We start from the raw sequence: 20,252 nt of genomic DNA on the forward strand, positions 1-20,252 counted from the left end.
ATAAGTTCGATTTTTATGGTTCTATGCCTTCCCTGGAGTTTGTTTGTTACTTTTCATATTGTAAATATTTAAATAGTATGCACCTTGTACACCAATCACTGTACTATAAATAAACGTCTTATTTTTGCACCGCACCACTGTTTCTTTGTTTTGCCTGAGACTTTATTGTTTCAAATACCCCTTCAAGCATCTATAACGTGTGTGAACTTCAAATGTAAATATGTGTCTGATAACCTGAATCTGTAAACTTGCAACGTAAACAGCATAGAAGCAAACTATATACCAGATGCTTTAATGTGCATTTAAACTGTAAATAAGTTTCATTTAAACTGTAAAAAAGTTGCAAACATCTATAACTTAACACTATGTGAACTCAAAATGTAAATATGTATCTGATAACCTGAATCTGTAAACTTGCAACCTAAACAGCACACAAGCAAACTCTATACCAGATGCTTTAATGTGCATTTAAACTGTAAAGTTTCATTCCTTGAAGGCATTCATGGTGTGTTTCACCAACCAACATATAACATATGACCAATATAAGTATGTGTTTGTAAATATACATCAGAGACCTCCATTGACATATGGATTGTATTATAATCAATGCAATGAATTACTGTAAAGAAAATCTACCACTTAAAGGTGTAAAAACAAAATGACTCAGCCAATGCTAAAATAAAACATTAATAACAAAACAGATTCTGAACAATGTCACTTAAATAAATAAGCTGGTAATGGTTGATGCTCATTGGCTGTCTCTCCTGGCGTCTCTCCTGGCATCTCCAGCAGGGGTTTCTTGTGTGGTGATGAGGTCAATGATGGCCGAGATGACAGCACAGTCTTTAGACTGGCGGTTATTCCAGTCCACAGGTCGTGGTCTCCTTATCTTTTCCTCCAGCAACACATCCAGCTCCTTCCTCAGGTCCTAATTAATACATCAAATTTGAGGCACAACTGCAACCCAGAATCCAATGCATAACAACCCACCCTTAAAATCCCCAGTGGCATATAAGCAAGCACCACAATAAATAAACATGTCGAGTTAATAAAAATCGACACTAACCTTAACAAGGTGAGCAATCCGTGCCGGGGACTGGAAGACGATCCATTCGTCAACAGCAATGGTCTCTTGGTACTCGTCCTTCTGTATGGTAATATCCCCTCCAAAAAATAGCAGAGAAAATGGGGAGACCTCTGTGCAGTCATACAGGAAGATCTGAGAAGAGACGTAATAATTAACCTTACTTCACAAACTGTGACAACACATGTTTGTAGTTTTATAAAACTAACTCAATTAAGCTGCAATTACGACTTGATGGCTCTATTATGTTAGCAAATTTAGCATCACAGACATACTTCATCGATGCATGCCGAGGCACACATACAATATTCATGCAAAGACACACTTCCCTTCAACTGCCTCTGACCTTCAATGTAATGTGTTTCATTACATAGTGTGATGCTGGGAGCTAAAATGTTTGTCTACGAGTGAAAATGTCACTTTGCCCTGTGGCAGAGCTGTGTTTTTCTACACACACATGCACACAACGTGTGAAATGTGAAAATAATCTAGAAAAAGGAGAAATAAACTAAGCTAGAGAAAAGGAAGTAGCTGTCTTGGTTCAATATGGCTTGCTGGTACACAGTATTGAGTATTAATCAGGCTCCCAAGGGCCCAATGGAGGTGAAGGTTTAACCAGCAGGTCAGCGCTGTGGGCTGTGTGTTAGTTCTGACCAGACATAGAGTCCTTAGAGAGCCAGAAAGAAAGAGGAAATAACATACATTCCGAATAGAGGAAAGGACATTAAAATTCAGTCCACCTCAATTCACTCCCTCAAATCAATCTCTCTCAATCTTCACAAATACCCTTTTTTCGAGCGTTCAGTCTGCCTGCATCGGTCTGTGTCTGTCATTCGAAAGTCTTATTCAGTTTTCTCCATCTCTCCTTCAACGCAACTGTCTTTTCTCTAATCTCTCCGTTGACTGGTTTATTTAACTTTTGTTCACGGTACTTTCCCTTTCAATCTCACTATCCAGCACTTTTCTCCAGGCAGGCAGCCACCTTGTCAGTCTCTTAAAAATCACATTTTCTCTACATTCTGTCAGTGTCTCACAGCAGCGATCATGAATAGCCATGCAGGAAACAAAGACCGGCACAGGAATAATATACCATCAGTTGGCCATTAAATCAATCCCACAGGGTTGATGCAAAGCCCAGGGTAATACTTACTACAGAGCTTCTTCATTAAATAAACATGAAATATTGATCCCGGTTGAAATTACTATGCCAGAAGATACCATTGAGTGATACGAGAACTTTATTAGGTTTGCGATGTATTGGTAACCTGGAACAACGGTCAATCATAAGAGTTTATCAATCATATAACTTTTCTGCAGAAAGCACACTGCAAAAAATGATTTTGTTTGTTTTCAGTTAAAATATCTAACAATTCTTAAATTAAGATGCTCTTTCTTGATGAGCAAAATGACCCAAGAAAATAAGTCTAGTTTTTAGACCAAAAATATCAAATTTAGGTGATTTTGATTGAAACAAGCAAAAAAAAAAAAATCATTTTCTAAATTCAAGAAAAATTCAAGAAAAAATAGCTTACCCCACTGGCAGATTTTTTGCTTGTTTTAAATGAAAACAAGACAAAAATACTAAAAAAAAATTCTTACATTTTTTTTTTGCAGTGCAGCAGTCATAAATCCCTTCATCAAAAGTTTGCATACATCTTGCTAAATTTGGGAAAATGCTTAATATTTTGGAAAAAAGCAAAAATAAAGTTTTTGTTTTTATTTAGACCCGTCCTAAACTTTTTTTCATATGAAAAATGTTTACAGAATTTCAAAAAATAAAAAAGCCCAGTGTTAAATACAATGCAACACAAGTTTATTTGTATAGCACATTTAAAAACAATTAGAAATTGACCAAAGTGCTTTACAATGGTAAAAGACGAGAAACAAAATAGATAAAACAATTTAAAATAAAAATATGAAATAAAAATAACAGAGTAAGAATCAAATGACATTAAAGGCCAATGAGAAAAAGTAAGCTTTCAGGGCAGATTTAAAAATATAAGAGTTTGGGCAGTTTTTATGTGGGCCGGGAGACCCATAACTTCGGACCGATGACAGCAAAAGCGCGGTTTACATCCACCTGATTCTTAATACTGCACAATGTTACCTGGACAATCGATAACAGTTTTTATGTTTTGTGATAGTTGTTTATGGGTTTCTTGTTTGTGCTGAACCATTAAACTGTTCAATGATCTTCAGAAAAATCTTCCAGATCCTGCAGAATTCTTCTTCTGCATATTTGAACCCTGTTTACCAGTGACTATACGATGATAAAATTAATCTTTTCACATTGAGACTGATATGCAACTGTTACAATAGATAAAAACACTGAGTAAAGGATAAGTATGGAAGGTATTTTTGGTCTTTTTTTAATTAATTAATTAAATGATCAAATAAAAAAATTAAATCGCAAAATATGTCCCAAATTTGAAAATTAAATGCTAAAATAAAAATTAAAATGATGAAGCATCATTCTGGCCAAATTGAAAAATAAAATTAGTTTGATGATTTGACAGTAAATTTTCGATATAATTTTAAGGCAAGACTGCCAATATTACAATAAAAAGGCAAACTTGAAAAGGAATCTGTAAATACATTTTTAAAAGGCTTTTTATTCATGTCCAAGCAATAATAGGGAAAAAATTAAAATGTAAATTCAGTTTTAATTTTATGTTCTCTTTTATTTATCGGTTTTCTTTTTCGTTTTCATTTTCAACTTCAACTTGTATGCAAATTCAATGTTAATCAGTGGGTGGGGTTTACTTGCTCAAAAAAAAGGGGATTGGCTGAAATGATGTTGCCAAACTTTATTGCTACATCTAGCGACTTTTAGACCTATTTAGACAAACCTAGCAACTGTTTGGATGAATCTTAGCTTCACGTCTGTACGGATAGGCTAATTTAATTGTTTTTATTTTTATTTTAGCATTTAACTTTCAAATTTGGGACATTTTTTGCAAATCTAATTTTTATTTTATCATTCAATTAATTAATTTTAAAAAGACCAAAAATACCTTCCATAGATAAGAAGTCAGCACGATTCATGAAAAGTCAGATGGGTGTAAACCTCAAAAAATGATAATTGGAATAAATTATTTTGTCTTCTGGGAAACATGTATGTATTTATAGCTTCTGAAGAACATCACTAAATGAAAAAATAAGATATTAAAATAAAATAATGCCTATTTATACTGGTTGCCCCATCCAAAAGTTTACATACAGTTGACTTTTAAATCTATGGTATTGACTTCTTGAGCATCACTGAATGTTTGTATTTATTGCATATGAGTCTCCTCATTGTCCTTAATGTGAAAATATGAATCTCAAAAGCATACAGGCACTAGTGAACAGGGTAGATGGATGGATGGACACATGCAGATATCATAACATGCTTCTCAGGAAACATATTCTGATTCTGACCGCTGCTTTCTGCAGAAAATTTAATGTCGGATGGACGGATAGACATCAGATGGAAGAGATAGAGCGATCGCTTGACAGATAGACAGACAGCCAAATAGATGAAAGGAGAGATAGATAAACTGATGGAGAGGTGGGTGGACGGACAGACAAATCGATGTATTGAGAAATAGACAATTAGACGGACAGACAGACAGACGGACGCTATTTATATATCTGGGTGGGTTTCTTTCTCTGTTAACGTCACTAAAAGTAAAAAAAAGTTAATATTGTTTGTATCTAACAAAAACAGCTTGAAGCCTATGTGAGCGAGAGAGAGAGAGAGAGAGAGAGAAAGAGAGAGAGAGACCTGAATTTGTACTCCTTGATATGGTAAGAAGCTTTGATCTCTTTTGAGAGGACATCAGTAGAAAGGCAGACAGAAACTGAATAAAAGATGGACCGTCTTAAAATGGAGCCTGCTTTAAACTACAAACACATGTCCTCTCACCACACAACTAAATCGTGCTCTTCAGCAGAGTGACATACAATTACTGAAGTCCTTTCCTTTCCACATGAGTGAGTGGGTAAACAGCCTGGGCCTTTAATGTGGGTGTAGGTTCACTTAGTTACACAAAATTAGTTAATAAATTCAGACAAAGCATCCCCTTGGGGGTGAGTGGTGTCCTCAAAGCAAAAATGTATGCATGCAGTAAATTAAGTTATTAGAATTTTTAAAATGCAAAAATTAGTCTAATTTAGTCTGGCAAGTAAATTAATCTAAATTTACATTGAATCCGAAATCTATAACACTGATGTAAGCATGTGTTAAAGGTACGTACACTTGTGGTTCTCATCTTCAGGTGATAGATGAGCCATGAGTAGTTGAAGTTAGCCTCCTCCGCATTAACAGATTTAGGGTGGATATACACTCTCCCCTCAGTCTTAGTGTACACCTTCGGTCTGTAAAACGCAATGTAAAAAAAAACTGAGCATGTACTGCTAAATTGTTTGAATTTGCCCATCACAAAACATGATATTAAAAGCAATGTGATTGGTTGTTTGCTTTGTGTATAAACCAGTGAGTTGCATATTGTGTTCCTGTCGCTCAGATGGTGATAGTAATATCACCAGTTTGATTCCCAGCCTGATAAAATGTATACCTTATATTACTTTGGATAAAAATGCAAATTTGTTCAGTCAGTTTGACTGGATTTGTATTTTTGACAGTCTATAAACCGACTGTGCCAATCTATGAGGCTAGACGAGAACAAGCTACAATATGCATCAGGCTTCACAAAGATTTGCCGAAAGTCTGGCTGACAAGACATTCATACAAAATGAATATTTCAATCCAGCACTAGAAAAAGCAGACAAAAGCTTCTCTAAAACTTTTCTCACACATAAAAAAACAACGGCAGCCTTTCTGTACAAACTCAATAAGATGTGTTCTGCTTCTGCAGTTTTTAGTAATTCATATGAAGCTGTGTGATGTATTACTGCCTGAATGTAAAGCAGCAACAAATGAAGCAAGTTTTGAATTACAGGCAGAACGGGACTGAATGCAGAACCTTGTGCATAATGAATATAAGGAGTGTGAATAACAGAGTCATTGAATGTACAGTGGCGTGAATGAGGTGTGCAGATGATGCTCATTGTGTGCGTAAAAGCTGAAATCAATCGTCACCGCTGAGCTCTGCCTCTTCAGCGTCATGGCGACGATATCTTTAAACTGCCAGCGTGACATGGCTAATAATAGAGCCAGACGAAAACCAAGTTCAATAGACACGAGTTAAAAATTAAGAGAAAAAATTATGCTTTGCAGTTTGATTTCTTTAAGGACATCAATCCTACTCTTTTGACGTTAGACACCAATCTTTCAAGTCATGTATAATATTACTTTCTGTCTTTTATCTTTCCTTTATCTATTAGAATGGAACAAAGTCTGTAAAGATTTCTAAATTGGGACGATCCTAACAGTTATATTTTAATATAAAACAACTACTGTTGTCCCTTTTAAGGCAAACGTATCACTCCGCCACCATATTTGCAATGCCTTCAGGTCTGGTAAGAACAAGACAAGTAGTACCCCACAGTTTGGTTTGGGTCGGGTCAGCTTACTTTTGGGAGCTTTTCCACTGGGTGCAGTACGTAGCACCCGATTAATTTTTAAGTACCACCTCGGTCGGGGTTCCAAGCGACCCGAGCTGATACTAAAACGTGATGTGAAAACCCTGTAGATCACTGATTGGTCTGAGAGAATCGTCACTACCAGCATCATCGCTATAATTTAAAAGATTAGCTTTACCTTGATGCTAGCTTGCGCTGTCTCGAGTAAACCTGTTGTTATCTGTTGTCGATGAAAACCATCCACAGGTTGTGAATCATGAACACCATAACAGTTTTTTCCAGACTTGCATTTTGTGGCGGCACATTTGCGACGCCCACGTCCGCATATATGCTTAAATGCAACTTAAATGAGGTTCAGCGGAGCACTTCGACTGACACCACGGGTGTCATGTGAGACAAAGGTAGTGGTAAACGCAATGTGCAAACATCTATTTGTGGTGGTCAATTTTAATTTTGTGGTGGACTGAGAAATAAATTAATGTGTGGGAATGTCCAACGATGCTCTCACTTGTATAATGTCACAGCAGTAGGCAGCGCAAATATAACGACGCGCCTATAATCCCTCCCACTTCGAAGTGTTACTAAATTCAATGGAAAAGCTAACCAAGCCAAAGTGAGGTGAGCTGACCTGACCCAAACCAAACCGTGGGGTACTATGAAATGGAAAAGCACCACTAGAGCAGTGGTTCCCAAACTTTTTCAGCGTGCGGCCCCCATTGTGTACAGTGCATTTTTTCGCGGCCCCCCCGAAAGAAAATTTATGACAAAAACAGTTTTAAAATGTAATATTTTAATTAAACTAAACATATAAAATTATACCTAGTAGTGCTGTTGGTTAGTTTGTAATTATTTTTTAGGTTTAATTACACAGAATTCATGATAAATTAATGCCCCCAGTTTGAAAACCACTGCACTAGAGGATTCATGGTGGCGACTGGCTCTTTTTACTCGGAGGCGGGACTAGAGAGAAATATCCCACTTACACTGGTCTCTTGTTAAAGGTTACTTACATTTTACTGGGGCGGACCTTGGCAACCTTAGGATACAGGCCTGCTACGATCACCGCCTTTATCAGCTTCTCATTATCTACGCCACATAGAAAAGGGATAGTTAGATTAAAAGGTTAATTTGGCACAAACAACAATAATAAAAGCCAAAGTTAAATATTACAGGTGGGTACTGAATGGAAAGAGAGATATCTGAGTTTATGTTAGAGGTGGGATCTTTCGGGTCCTTGCTATTCACAAACCCAGTTGCCAAAAGATGCTCTGCAAACTGACCTTTCATGTTCTGAAGCATCTGTTAGGAAAGAGAAAGTTTCATCTAATGCAGTGTTCAACTGAAGTGGAGGGACAACAGATGTGATTTTATCATAACCATATTTTTCAGACTATAAATCACACTTTTTTTCATAGTTTGGCTGGTCCTGCGACTTCTAGTTAGGCGCAACTTGTAAATCAGCCTGAATAAATTTTGACATAATATGAACCAAGAGACAACATTACCGTCTACAGCCGCGAGAGTCCGCTATATGCTGCTCCTGTATTTATGTAATTCAATAGATTCAGTGATGCGGAATGAAGAGTCTGCGGATTTGATGCGCGTTGGCTTGTTCTGTTCATTAAGCCTATTCAGCCATCCAGGTATGTTTAATATGCTAATGTGTATCGTGTAAATAACTGATAATGTTACGTTAACATACAGTCATCTATTCAGATTCTGCTGTTCTGTGTGCTATTGTTTAGTTGAATAACTTGCCTTTCCAGATTAAATGTCCGTTCTTCGGCTTGGATTTTGTGAAATCATTTTCTAAATAAATGTGACGCATAGTCCATTGCGACTTATATATGTTTTTCTTCTTTATGACGCATTTTTGAAAATACGGAAAATACGGTACTATAAACACAGATAAATGAAATAATGTTAACTAAAAAAATAGATATCATTAGATACAAAATGAAACTAAACCAATGTATACTTTCCATAACAAAATAGAAAATGAATTGGTGAAAACCCAGCTAAAGACATTGTTTTTGTGATTTACTGTTTTCTACATAAATTCATCCTATATAAAGTAATATATAACCTTGATATCTTTAATATTGACTGGTTAAAATCATAGTGAAAACAATAACTGAAATCTCCAAATCTCAAAATTAGATTATGAGACTTTGAGACCTGATTTAAAAAAAAAGGTCACATTTTTGATAGGAGTATATATTGTATATCTTGAACACTCTCAATGCTTCTGATCATTTTAATGGCCAAAATCTAGAGTCCAGACTAACCTGTAGTGTGTTGGCAGATAGGAAGTTTTCCCAGCAGTACTCTCGCTCAAACCTACCACCCTCTCTCTTAGCCTCCTCCCAGCCCTGATAATACATTCAAACACACGCACAGCATCATCAGCAACACAAACTAGACATTCAAATATGAGCTCAGAGACAAACTACAGCACTTAAGGACTATTGCACTGAGGAAAATCAATCAGATTCCTAGGGCGTTCATCTAAAGATTTGTTTGTAATTTCATCAAGGACCTACCCAAAAAGCATTGACAACAGTGAGATGATCACTCCTGGTGTTTCTGGAGAGGATTTTTCTCCTGTTGTCTGCAATCTTCTCTTTCCCCTGAGATAAACAGATCGATCAGTCCACAATTCCTCATTAAAGCACACACACTGGGATTGCTTTTAAAGCTCTGTATTAGAGATCCTGCTGTCTCGGGAATTGAACATCTGTTGACGTATGTGTGAACGTGTTTGTGAATTAGGTTGTGTTTGTAAGTACCAGTGGTATAATGAAGGGGTCTTTGAAGCTAAGGCTGGTTGCGATGGTTAGCACAGGGTCCAGACAGCTCAGAAGAGCCCCAAATATAATCATTTTTCCAATGTGAGGCTCTACCGGCACACGGGCGAGATGGTATCCTAATGGGGTCAACTCTTCATTGTGATCCAGAGCATTCTATGATACATACAACATACAAATATATGAGACAAATGACAGGCGTTCTTTCGTTTTAAATAGATTAAAGAGTGCTGCAGGGATGACGTATTTTTGTAGGCAAAACCTGGAAGCGAGCTAGCATTTTAGCACTTCCGTTTTTAAAGGTCCTGTTTTTCCTGTGTGAAGCTATGATTGTGTTTACAGTGCGCAATATAACATGTATTCATGTTTTGTGTGTAAAAAAACACATTATTTTTCACACAATTTACTTATCTCTATACCGCTGTTTTCACTGTTCTAAAAACGTGCTGATGTCTTCTTTGTTCTATGAAGTCCCTCCTTCAGAAATACGTAACGAGTTCTGATTGTGTAGCTTGTTTAGTGCGTTGTGATTCGATAGCAGCTTAGCTTAGCAAAGCCGTTTGAATTATTCATCTGGGCGGAGTTTAGTCAGAAACTCTTATTTTGAAGTCATTCAACCGGGAAGTAGAGGGCTGTAGTCCAAACCAGCCATTCGTTGTAGGCTTTGAAAGGGGAAATCTGTTAAAGAAAATATATCGCTTGGCATTGAACTTGGCATTGAAACTCCCGAAGTCAAAGTTGGTGGTAATGACGTTGATGTTGAGAGACTGTGGTGAAGTGCACTTGTAGCCTAGAGTTATATTTTTATTTTATGCATCTAGTATTCAAAATGTATGACAATTGTGTTCATCTGTGAAGAATATCTTGTAGTACAAAACGTGTAAGTGTCTTTAACTTTTGTTAAACACATATCTTATTTTTTGTGATAATCCGAAAGTCTATGGGAAAAATTAACTCATTCCCCACCAGCCATTTTTTGAAAAATTGCCTGCCAGCATTTTTTTGTGATTTTCACAAGAGTTTCACAAAATGCCTTCCATGAACATTTTCTTCAAAAAATATATAAACATAGAAATATATCAAATGAAAGAATAGATCCTCTGCTTTCAAACAAACAATAAACAAACAAAACGGGGGGGAAAATGTTTCATCCGATCTATATTTTTTTCTCTGCTTATAAACTCTTAAATATGGGTATTTTTCTTTAAAAATAATTTTTTTAGCAAAAAGCTGAAATAATTGCATTTTTATGAAGGAATTATGTTAGAGATCAGACTCAGAACGATTATCAAAACATACACACAGTTTAAAATTTGTAATATTTTTGCTTCAGTTTTTTATAAACTGGGTAAGTGTGCCATCTAGTGGATAATTACGGTATTAGAGATTAGCATAAAACCTCTTTTTTATCCAAATGTTTTTATCCAAATCAATGGCGGGAATATAGGCTTTTTTGCGAGGGAATCAGTGTCCCACTAACTTCCGGATTGGCATAAAAAATACATCATCCCTGCGGCCCTCTACCTGTATTGCATTGAACAAGCTGTTGTTAAAGGGATAGTTCACCCAAAAATAAAAACTTTATCAGTATTTTCTCACCTTCATGCCGTTTAATTCCCAACTGTTCTTTAGAACCGGAATGCAGGGTTTTTTTAAATGTTGTTTTGGGTTTTCTGGTTACTATTGGACCATTTTGGGTGAACTATCCCTTTAAGTACACTGTTCTCTCCATTACTTTACTCTAATTGGTCAAACACAGCACACTACTTTAGATACAATTAAGAGTTAAATAATATAATCGACTAATGTCCCATGCAGGCAACCCATTTCCTAAAAATCGGCATCTCTCGCTCTCTCAATCTTTCACACATATTACTCCATGGTAATTTGAATTCAAATCAACTGGATTATTCCAACTATGTTTTCCACTTCTTTTAACCCCTGATTCCTCTTACCAGCTCTATCAAGTGTGTGATGGCAAGATCTATTGCTGTGTCTGATGGAGGGTCCAGACATTTATGCAGAAATGCCGCAATGGAGCCCAATTTCAGGATCTAAAAGAAACAGAAATACAGATCACAAAAGTAACATTGGCAAAAAAGAAATTTTGGACCCTGCACATAGGCCTAACTAAAAAAAGCAGGACACAGTGATAAAGTAATACAAGGCTCTGTTTCCTGCACGCAACTACGTGTTAGAGCCTGGTAGATCATGGCCTGGCCACAGGGCTAAAACAACTGGGAGCGAGCATCCATGTGGAGGTGAAAATGAGCAGTAATTGACACAGCTAAAATGCCTTGTTAGACGATTACACTGCCTCTCAGATACAATGACAGTGATTAATGTCCCTTTTAATCCATTAGTTTGTTTGTGTGCTCGGCTGTTACAGTCACCGGAGACTATTTGTGAAACCTCTGCCTTTAGGCCCCATTAAAGCCACACAGATACAGTGTGTGTGACTGTGCTTGATAACCTGAATGAGTCACTGGTAGAAATGTTCAGTCCAATCTCCCACTACCACATCTGTGAGAGGCTTTCTCTCTATAGGGGTTGCCAAAAACCCCTAATTCTTATGCATTTTAACAGCATACACGCCCACTACCTGCACCAGCCAATACAAACAAAACAGACCAGTCCAGAAGCCCTGTGTGATTCACAGATTGCTAGATCTACGCTTCATCAATCACTGCTGGGAAATTCAGGTATGCATTTTGGTGAAATACAGAAGGCACACAATTGAGCATTTGATTAGATACCTTAATTTGCAAGCAAAGCTCTTCCAGTGGGGTGCGTTGGATCTCGGGTAGCTGGTAGCTTTCGAGGAGGCTGGCCCTTAATCCGTTATACAGGTGGTAGCATTTCCCCGGAGACACTCTGCAAACGTGCACACACACACATGCAAATTTACACACAAAGCAAATGAGATGCTGAAAATACAATATCATTCTGCTTGCAGTTGGAGACTCCGTGTGATGAATGTAAATTACTGCTGTTAAAAAAGCAATTGTGAGTTCAGTCATCTGTGTGAAACAATATATCATTCACACATAAACACAATAACATTGATTTACAGGACACTTGTATCCGAAGTGACTTAGGCACGCATGGAATAATGAAAGAGGAACAAAGATGCTATATGCACACAGAAAGGCGAACTGGTAATAAATGATGTTTAAATGATCAGAGATTAATATTACACAGTATGTGGGTCATTCTACAAAAAAGATGAAAATGCTTGTCCCTTGCTTTTGCAGACCCCTGAATCATTTAATTTGACCCAATAATCCCATAATGATATGATATATATTTAATAAATATAGACTGTCCTTAACATGATGAGAGAGTTTATTTATGCAATTTTCTTTTGTTTCCTTTTTAAACTTTTTTTTTAAATGTCTGGTCCTGAAAATTGCCCTGTCCCTTTGATCATACATGGAAGTTGAACTGTGTACTTATTATTTAAAACCATGTTTTTTATTAAACAAATCTAATTTACATTTACCTTTAACCCTGTATGAATTTACTACAACACTGAAATGGTAAAAAATACACTATTAATATGAATAATATCAAATAAATATTTGTCCCCCAATTTTATGTCATTGGTGTTACCCTACCCAAAGCACCTTTATTTTGAAACAATGCATTTTAATAAAGGTCTATGAAGTTTTTCTTGGGGCAAGAGGTCAGTGGAAGAAGTGCAGTGGAGGAAGGCAAAAGGTCTGTGAGATTATCTGTGAGTCTTACCTTATTTGTCTAAAATATCATGATATATCTAAGAATTTTGATATAAGACGTCTTCTCTAATGAGTACTTCCTAAGCACTATTCCTTTAACTGACCAACATAAAAGCATACAAACAAAACAAGATGGAAAAAGTTTTATCATATTCATATTCATTATCTATTATTATATTCTCATTTTGTCAGGTATTGAAGATACAACGTCATGGGTTCTTTATTAAAATGTATTAAAAATTAAACATAGATTAAGCTGCCCGTTTTGCGGATTCATACATAAGACAAGTTAATTAATGCTATTATAGAAGTTTTGGGTGTTTTGAAAGAAGTTCATTGAAGCAGATTTCCATCACCCGAATTCCACCTTTTCTGTAGAATGACCCAAGTGTTTATTACATCTAATTTGAAGATTAGTTTTGCATACAATGCAGCTTCTTTTACAGTAATAGTTAATCTGTATGCAGCATTTATCTATGAATGAACCAAATGTTTTGCGTCCTCTATACAGTAAACCACTCCTAAATGCCACAAAAAACAAAAACTCAACCTGACCCTCTTTTCCTGTCTACAGTAGGTGACAGGTGCACACTTTACTTTGCTGGTCAAAAGTCTAGCAACGCAAGAACAGACAAAGCTTGCTGATGTGAAAGTCAATTTGCTTTCCCATGAATAATGCAGAGCTATGGCGTTACCATGGCAACTGGGCGGTGCATGTGCTTGACGGTGTCGGGCACAATAAGAGAGAGGGTGTACGTTTTGATGTTTATGTGAACAAGTGTGAAATTGAAATGGTGTCAGAGCAAGGGCAGATTCATTTAAAGGTGTATATCTCACACACAGACACACACACACCTCTTATCTCATTCACTCACTGTCTAAAAGCATGAGTCACATGCCAACTCAACCACAAACACGTACACACCAGACACAAATTGGAGCTGCTTTACACACACCTGAATATGTATGTCTGCCATCCAAATACCAATCAAACATCATCATAACCATATGTTACTGACACTAATGTATCATCTGTTTACAGAAAACACATTTGGTTTAAATAAGAAAACGAGAGACGAGTTTCGATGACAGAACTGAAGCGCTCAGGGAGAACTTTTCCTTTTTAAATGACTGAGATAACAATGAACCGAAGGCCACGTTTTCTCTCTGTGGACTTTAGATTAAAGGTAGTGAAACTGTGAGCGAGGCACTGAAGAAGCTTGCAGGTGGAAGGCTGGTGACCTTCATGTATACTCTTCTACTAGTCATGAATGCATGGAAAGAAAGCCTGAGAGAAGATTTGAGGAAGGCTCAGGGACATATGGCAATCATTTCATACTGTAAGTTCCATTCAAAACTGTATTATAATTCATTAGCGATATAGTGATTCATCAAATTAATAATTAGCATATGCGAATGAAGGGTGAAACAAGATTAAAGATACACAAGGGAACTTTGCACACTGTTAATCTGTTCCATTTATTTATAAAAGATGAAAGGATCTTCATTGAGAAAAGCACCCAGATAGAGATAATTTAAAAACATGTCAGGGTAAGGGTTAATTGTGTTTAGGTTTTTCTACGAAAACAAAATAGACGTGTCCATTTATAGCCGTAGCTATTTATAGTACTTGTAAATGCAAATACTATACAGTAGAGATATGTATATTCTGCTACAATGTTGTTATAATTGAATTTCACTTGCACATATTTGCAGATCTTTATATCTGTTTTTATGTTTACTTTTTATTAATATGTATTGTTTTATATTGTGCTATTTTCTTTTTCTAGCTGCTAAAGTATCTACAGAATTTGCTTCAACATATAAAGCTGTGGAAAAAAAAAAGGTAAGAGGTCACACCGGATTTGCCTTTCATTATCATTTCTAAATGTATTGTGACCATTTCAGTCCAATGTCTGTTGAATTCCAACAAAAGCAACGATTAGAAGTGAAATAATGTCACCCAACCGCAACGTGAAAAACAAAGAGCATGGCAAGACACATGATAGACGTTATTAAAAATTAGTTTTTTTTTTATGAAATGCATGCAGAAACATTAATATTGTTGAAAATTAATTTTAACTTGTTATCTTTGTAGAAATCAGGATCTGAAAACACTGATCTGAACAAATCTTTTTTTGTTCTTTTTGACCAATTTTCCCGATTTCAATTTTAATAAAACATAACTGGAATTTATGGCAAAAATGTTTGTCATTACTTGACAGAATGAAACAAAAATTGTCATTTCACACATAAGTTGTAGATATAAATATATAAATAGTAGATATGTGGGCAATTTCCCAGAAAGGGTTTAGATTAATTCAGGACTAGGCCTTAGGGGTGGTTTCCCGGACAGGGATTAGTTTAAAACAGGACTAGGCCCTAGTTTAATTAGGAAATATAACCAGTTCTAACAAGCATGCCTTACTAAAACATTACATGTGTGCATTTTAAGGCAAAACCAAGGGTTCTGTTTAAGATATGTCAGTTAAGTTGTTTTCAGTTTGGATAGCTCTTAAAATTTTTTTAGTCTAGGACTAGTCTAATCCCTGTCCGAGAAACCGCCCCTTAGTTATATAAAGACAATTTAGGAGTTTTTACAAACATACCTTAAAAAAAACATTACTGGTGTGAATCTTGAGACAAAACAATGGCACTGATATATTTTAGGGTATGTAAGTGCAAGCTGTTTAAAGTTAAGACATCTCAAATAAGCATTTTAGTCTGGGAGTATACTAGGCCCTGTCCAGGAAACTGCCACATAGAAAAACTAAAAATAATCTGGAAGTGGTCTCTTAATTTTTTTAGTGGCTGTATGTGACAATAAAACTCTTGTATTTGACTGCAAAAATGAAATGCAATGCAAAGCTAGTGGCATCTAGGGAATAAAAATTGAATGAAATTGAATAGTTTTATCCCACTGCATTCCTTAGATCCCGTGGGAAAAGCATATACTGCATACTCTGAGAGGTTTGATATTATACTGAGGGCTGCAGTTCCTCTGACTGAGATTGGATTTGATATTTGTGAATGGATTGAGGAAGAGCTGCAGATATAAAGGCATAAGAGATAAAGGAGAATAGATAGAGAGCGAGGAGACAGAGAGTGATCTATACCTGCCAGCACGGCCCTTCCTCTGTTTGGCGTTGGCTAAGCTCACCCACTCCGGAGTCATGGTGCTGATGTTGTTTTGTGTGTCAAAATGAGTTTCTTTAATCTTCCCCCCGTCAATCACGTAAACCACATCATCTATTGTGATACTGAAAGACAAAGAATGATTGGAAGAAAATGAGACAAATATAGTGTACTGGTGACAACGCTGCAGAAACCACAAAATTGAAAATGGCCCCATAGTAACTTTTTCACCGCCATTAATAAGTTATCTCATCAATTAAGAGAAAACACTTCCCTGTCAATTACGAGTTTTTCCGGCAATTCGTATTTCCGCTATTATCCACCAGGTGGCGGTCTTACCTAACTTATAAAACCAGGAAGTATTCCCTTAGGGCAAACAGTTTAGTCGCCGTGTATGTTTTGAGGATCGCTCTGAATCTGTTCTCTATCAAAAGTATCTCAGCTATTTGCTCAAAATGTGGTATTTTTGAAGAAACCTACCCATATTTGAGAGGTGATAAAAAAGAATAAATAAAGGAAGGATGAAACTTTTTTTTAAGTAGAGAGTGTGTTCTTTTATTTGATTTATTGTATGTTTAAATAGTTAAAGAACATTTTCTGGAAGGCATTAAACTTTTGTGAAAATCATAAAAAATGGCCACTGGCGGGGAAAGAGTTAATAAGAAGTATGTTACTGGTTATAGAGTTTCTGTAAACAATGTTTTTTTATGAAAAAAGGTATACATGTAATGGCACAAAGTCTCATTTCCTCCGCACAACCTTTCTTGAAAGAGACATGTGACACAGCAAAGTTGCTGACGTTGTGGACACAACTGTTTGTATATTAAAATTCTTTAATAATAGATACAAGTTTAACATCACAAGACTATGTATCCTGACTACTAATCATACTGAACATATTCAACAAGAGATCTAAAAATGAATGTATGCCTGTACATCTCATCAAATTCTGTCGGCTTTGGAGTCTTTATTGAGTTTGTTTGTACAGACGAGACTGGAAGTCTGTATAACAGCTGTGCCCGTGTTAGCGCGTTGAGTTTTAATTAGCTGGCTCTGTTGCCACTTGGCCAAGCCACGAGTTTGACTTTTGCATATTGATGACACTGGCTTCATTAGCAGTGTGAATACTGTTAATATTCACACAAACGCTTCCTGACTCAGATCAAATCATAAAGTAACAGGGACAGTAAACTGCAAAACAAGCCTTGTACATCATAAGTATTCATACCACGTTTAAGTACACACAAGCGCACCTGGTTTCAGCGATGTTGGTAGCAATCACAATCTTGCGCACTCCCGCCGGTGGCTTTTTGAACACCTGAAGTCAGAGAGAAAAAAGAGAGAGACGCAAAGTGTCATTCATGAACATAACAGTGCTACTGATGGTTAGAAACAGAGCTTAGAGATTGAATTCAGTGCAGGCAGATGGGAGGGCAATATCACATTTGAAAGCTGCGGTAGGAGGCAGAGAGCTCATCACAGCTGTCTACACTCACCTGAGTCTGAGAGACCGTGGGCATCAAAGAGTGGAGGGGGATGATTATAAATCTGTCTGAAAGAGACGAGAAACAAGAAAGTCAGATCGTAGGCCGTTGCTACTAGTCTACATGCATTTACTGTTATTCTGCAATAAGATTAATTTAGATGTGTACAGAGACCAATTTAAACTTTTGACACTCTGGATTTCTAAATGTACTATCCACTTTTATATTCCACTTTTCAGTATGTAATGCTTAAGTACACATCATTTCATAATTTTCCTGTTTTCTGTGTTTGCTTTTTCAAGCTTCCTTTAAAACAATGCAACATAAAAAAGTGCTACTGAAATACATTTAAATTGAATTTGACACTTCTGTCAATGCAGGTAAATTGAGACATTACTCTGTCACATAAACATGGCTACTCATATGCATTTCTTTGAAAGTGAATTTAGTATTATTTAGTATGATTTTGTTGCAAAGATCTTTTAGGCATTTTTTCTGCATATTTGTCATGTATATTTAGCTGTCTAACAATAGCTGCGTTTCCAATACCCTATAAATTGCGCAAATTGACATTGCAAATTGAAAATACGGTCAATGGAAACACGTCAATTTTGCAAAAACTCCCCCATATATCGCAATTTTACTAGCATGAAGTGGTTTTTCAGGCAATTCGAAAAAGGTGTATTTCACAAAGCTGCAGTGGAAACAGTTTGTTCACATCTTTAGGTAAACCAATGGAAGTAACTTATAAAATTCTGTTAATGCTTGGTTAACACTCCTACATATCTTTTGATTTAAAATAATGTACTATTACGTTCAAGAAACACATAAACGTTGCCGCTCCCAAGCATAAGGGGCTTTCCTTGGCATTAATGTTTGGATAATACAGGGTTTCCCACACCTTAGTTTACCTCAAATTCAAGGATCTTTAAAGGACATTCCAGGTACAATACCCTCAAATTAAAGGACTAAATGTGGGAACACAATTTAGATGAGAGCAAGGTTACATTACCTTTTAAGATAAATTGTTACAGTTCCCTTTCGAGGGAAGTCGCGCTGCGTCACTGCGGTGACACTTTGGGGACGCCTCCATTGTTAAGTGCGTCTGAATGTGTATATCAAATTCAACCAATGGTGAGGCTTAACGACAAAGACCAGGTGACGCGGAAGCCAGGAAGTATATCTGAAATATTGCCGAAGACGGCGTTACAGTAACGCAGGAAGTATGGCAAGGAAGACGCAGCGTCTCATTCCCTTCTCAGGGGACAACAGTTACATACGTAACTCGAGACGTTTTTATGTGTCAAACACAACTATGCCAAAAAGCATTTTGGTATGAATCAACATTCACATACAGAAGATATAAGCATTTAAAGCGAACAGTTATGCGCGTGTGCTTAAAGTTTAACATTTTTATGATATAATCTTACACAGGGAACAATATGGATTTTTTCCAGAAAACTTCTTGCATTAAATAGATTCAAGCACTTTCAATCATCTGTTTCTATGTATGTATATTTTCAAAAACTTCCCACAGCCTTGAATCCAGATTCACAAACTTTCAAGGATTTCAAGGACCAATGGGACCCTGATAATACTCTTACTCAACATCAGTCGACATGATATGATGTTTGTAATTACTTATCGCGACATGAGAAACTATGTTTCAGTTACATATAATTGATTAATGGAAACGCCTTTTGACGACATTTAGAAATAACGCTAACGTTTTGCGCAAATCTGCAATGGAAATGCAGCAAGTGAAATGTCACCTCTCACAAACAGTCAAGAACCATTACGATTCTGTTCCTAATTTTTTTTTATCTTTTTTTGCAGCATAATATCATGAATATTGCAGCTTCATGCACAAATAACATTTAAATAAAATAATAAAATCAACAAATAAAATAACCTGTGAGAGAATCATCCATCATTTCAATATTAACAGTCTATGTTACAATTGCAAGAAAATGTTTACTCTCATCAAGTGTATTTTTAGACATCTACCTGATCTAAACATCTTATCTGCCATAAGCAGATCATTCAGATTGCTGATGTTGTCCCAACCAGGCAGAAACACTAGAATAGCTCCATCCTGAAAGAAACAACAGCATTAAGGTGTCTTCAATTGCACATTCATATTCCCACACACGTTTAAATTACTGGGGCTTGCTAGGGTAAAAATTGCTATCACTACTGCTTAGACCTGAACAAACAAATGCTTGTTGGTTAACTTGTCTTTATGTTTGATTTGTAGATGTACGCTTACTACCGACTGTGCAGCTTGTTGAGGAAAGGAAAACCTAAGAAATCAGATGTATGATTTTACCTGGCGGGTGAAAAAAGGTCTTGTGGAAGGAGAAAAGAAATTTACGTTCAAGTAAATATTACAAACTTTGGAAATGGATGGCTTGGATTTGGCACAGTAAGACAGTTTCGTGACATGACTTTTCCATAGGTATCACCCTTTCAACACAGA

The 20,252-nt window shown here is 36.4% G+C and overlaps 1 protein-coding gene across 1 annotated transcript in view; it reads right to left on the reverse strand.

The window, feature by feature from the left end:
• Positions 1-444: 444 nt before the first annotated feature.
• The window catches only part of dhx36 (DEAH (Asp-Glu-Ala-His) box polypeptide 36), a 37,347-nt gene continuing 17,539 nt past the window's right edge, over positions 445-20,252 (reverse strand). Inside the window, exons 12-25 of the mRNA XM_073853459.1 lie at positions 19,781-19,868; positions 17,786-17,841; positions 17,543-17,607; positions 16,271-16,414; positions 12,174-12,291; positions 11,373-11,471; positions 9,400-9,573; positions 9,154-9,240; positions 8,899-8,982; positions 7,807-7,909; positions 7,621-7,693; positions 5,323-5,443; positions 1,067-1,219; positions 445-928 (exon numbers count right to left, since the gene is read on the reverse strand). Of these exons, the coding sequence (XP_073709560.1) occupies positions 749-928; positions 1,067-1,219; positions 5,323-5,443; positions 7,621-7,693; positions 7,807-7,909; positions 8,899-8,982; positions 9,154-9,240; positions 9,400-9,573; positions 11,373-11,471; positions 12,174-12,291; positions 16,271-16,414; positions 17,543-17,607; positions 17,786-17,841; positions 19,781-19,868 (1,545 nt within the window). The 3' untranslated portion in view covers positions 445-748. The remainder of the gene's footprint in view (positions 929-1,066; positions 1,220-5,322; positions 5,444-7,620; positions 7,694-7,806; positions 7,910-8,898; positions 8,983-9,153; positions 9,241-9,399; positions 9,574-11,372; positions 11,472-12,173; positions 12,292-16,270; positions 16,415-17,542; positions 17,608-17,785; positions 17,842-19,780; positions 19,869-20,252) is intronic.

The sequence above is a fragment of the Misgurnus anguillicaudatus genome, chromosome 15 (genome assembly GCF_027580225.2).
Source record: "Misgurnus anguillicaudatus chromosome 15, ASM2758022v2, whole genome shotgun sequence".
In the NCBI taxonomy this organism is placed as follows: domain Eukaryota; kingdom Metazoa; phylum Chordata; class Actinopteri; order Cypriniformes; family Cobitidae; genus Misgurnus; species Misgurnus anguillicaudatus.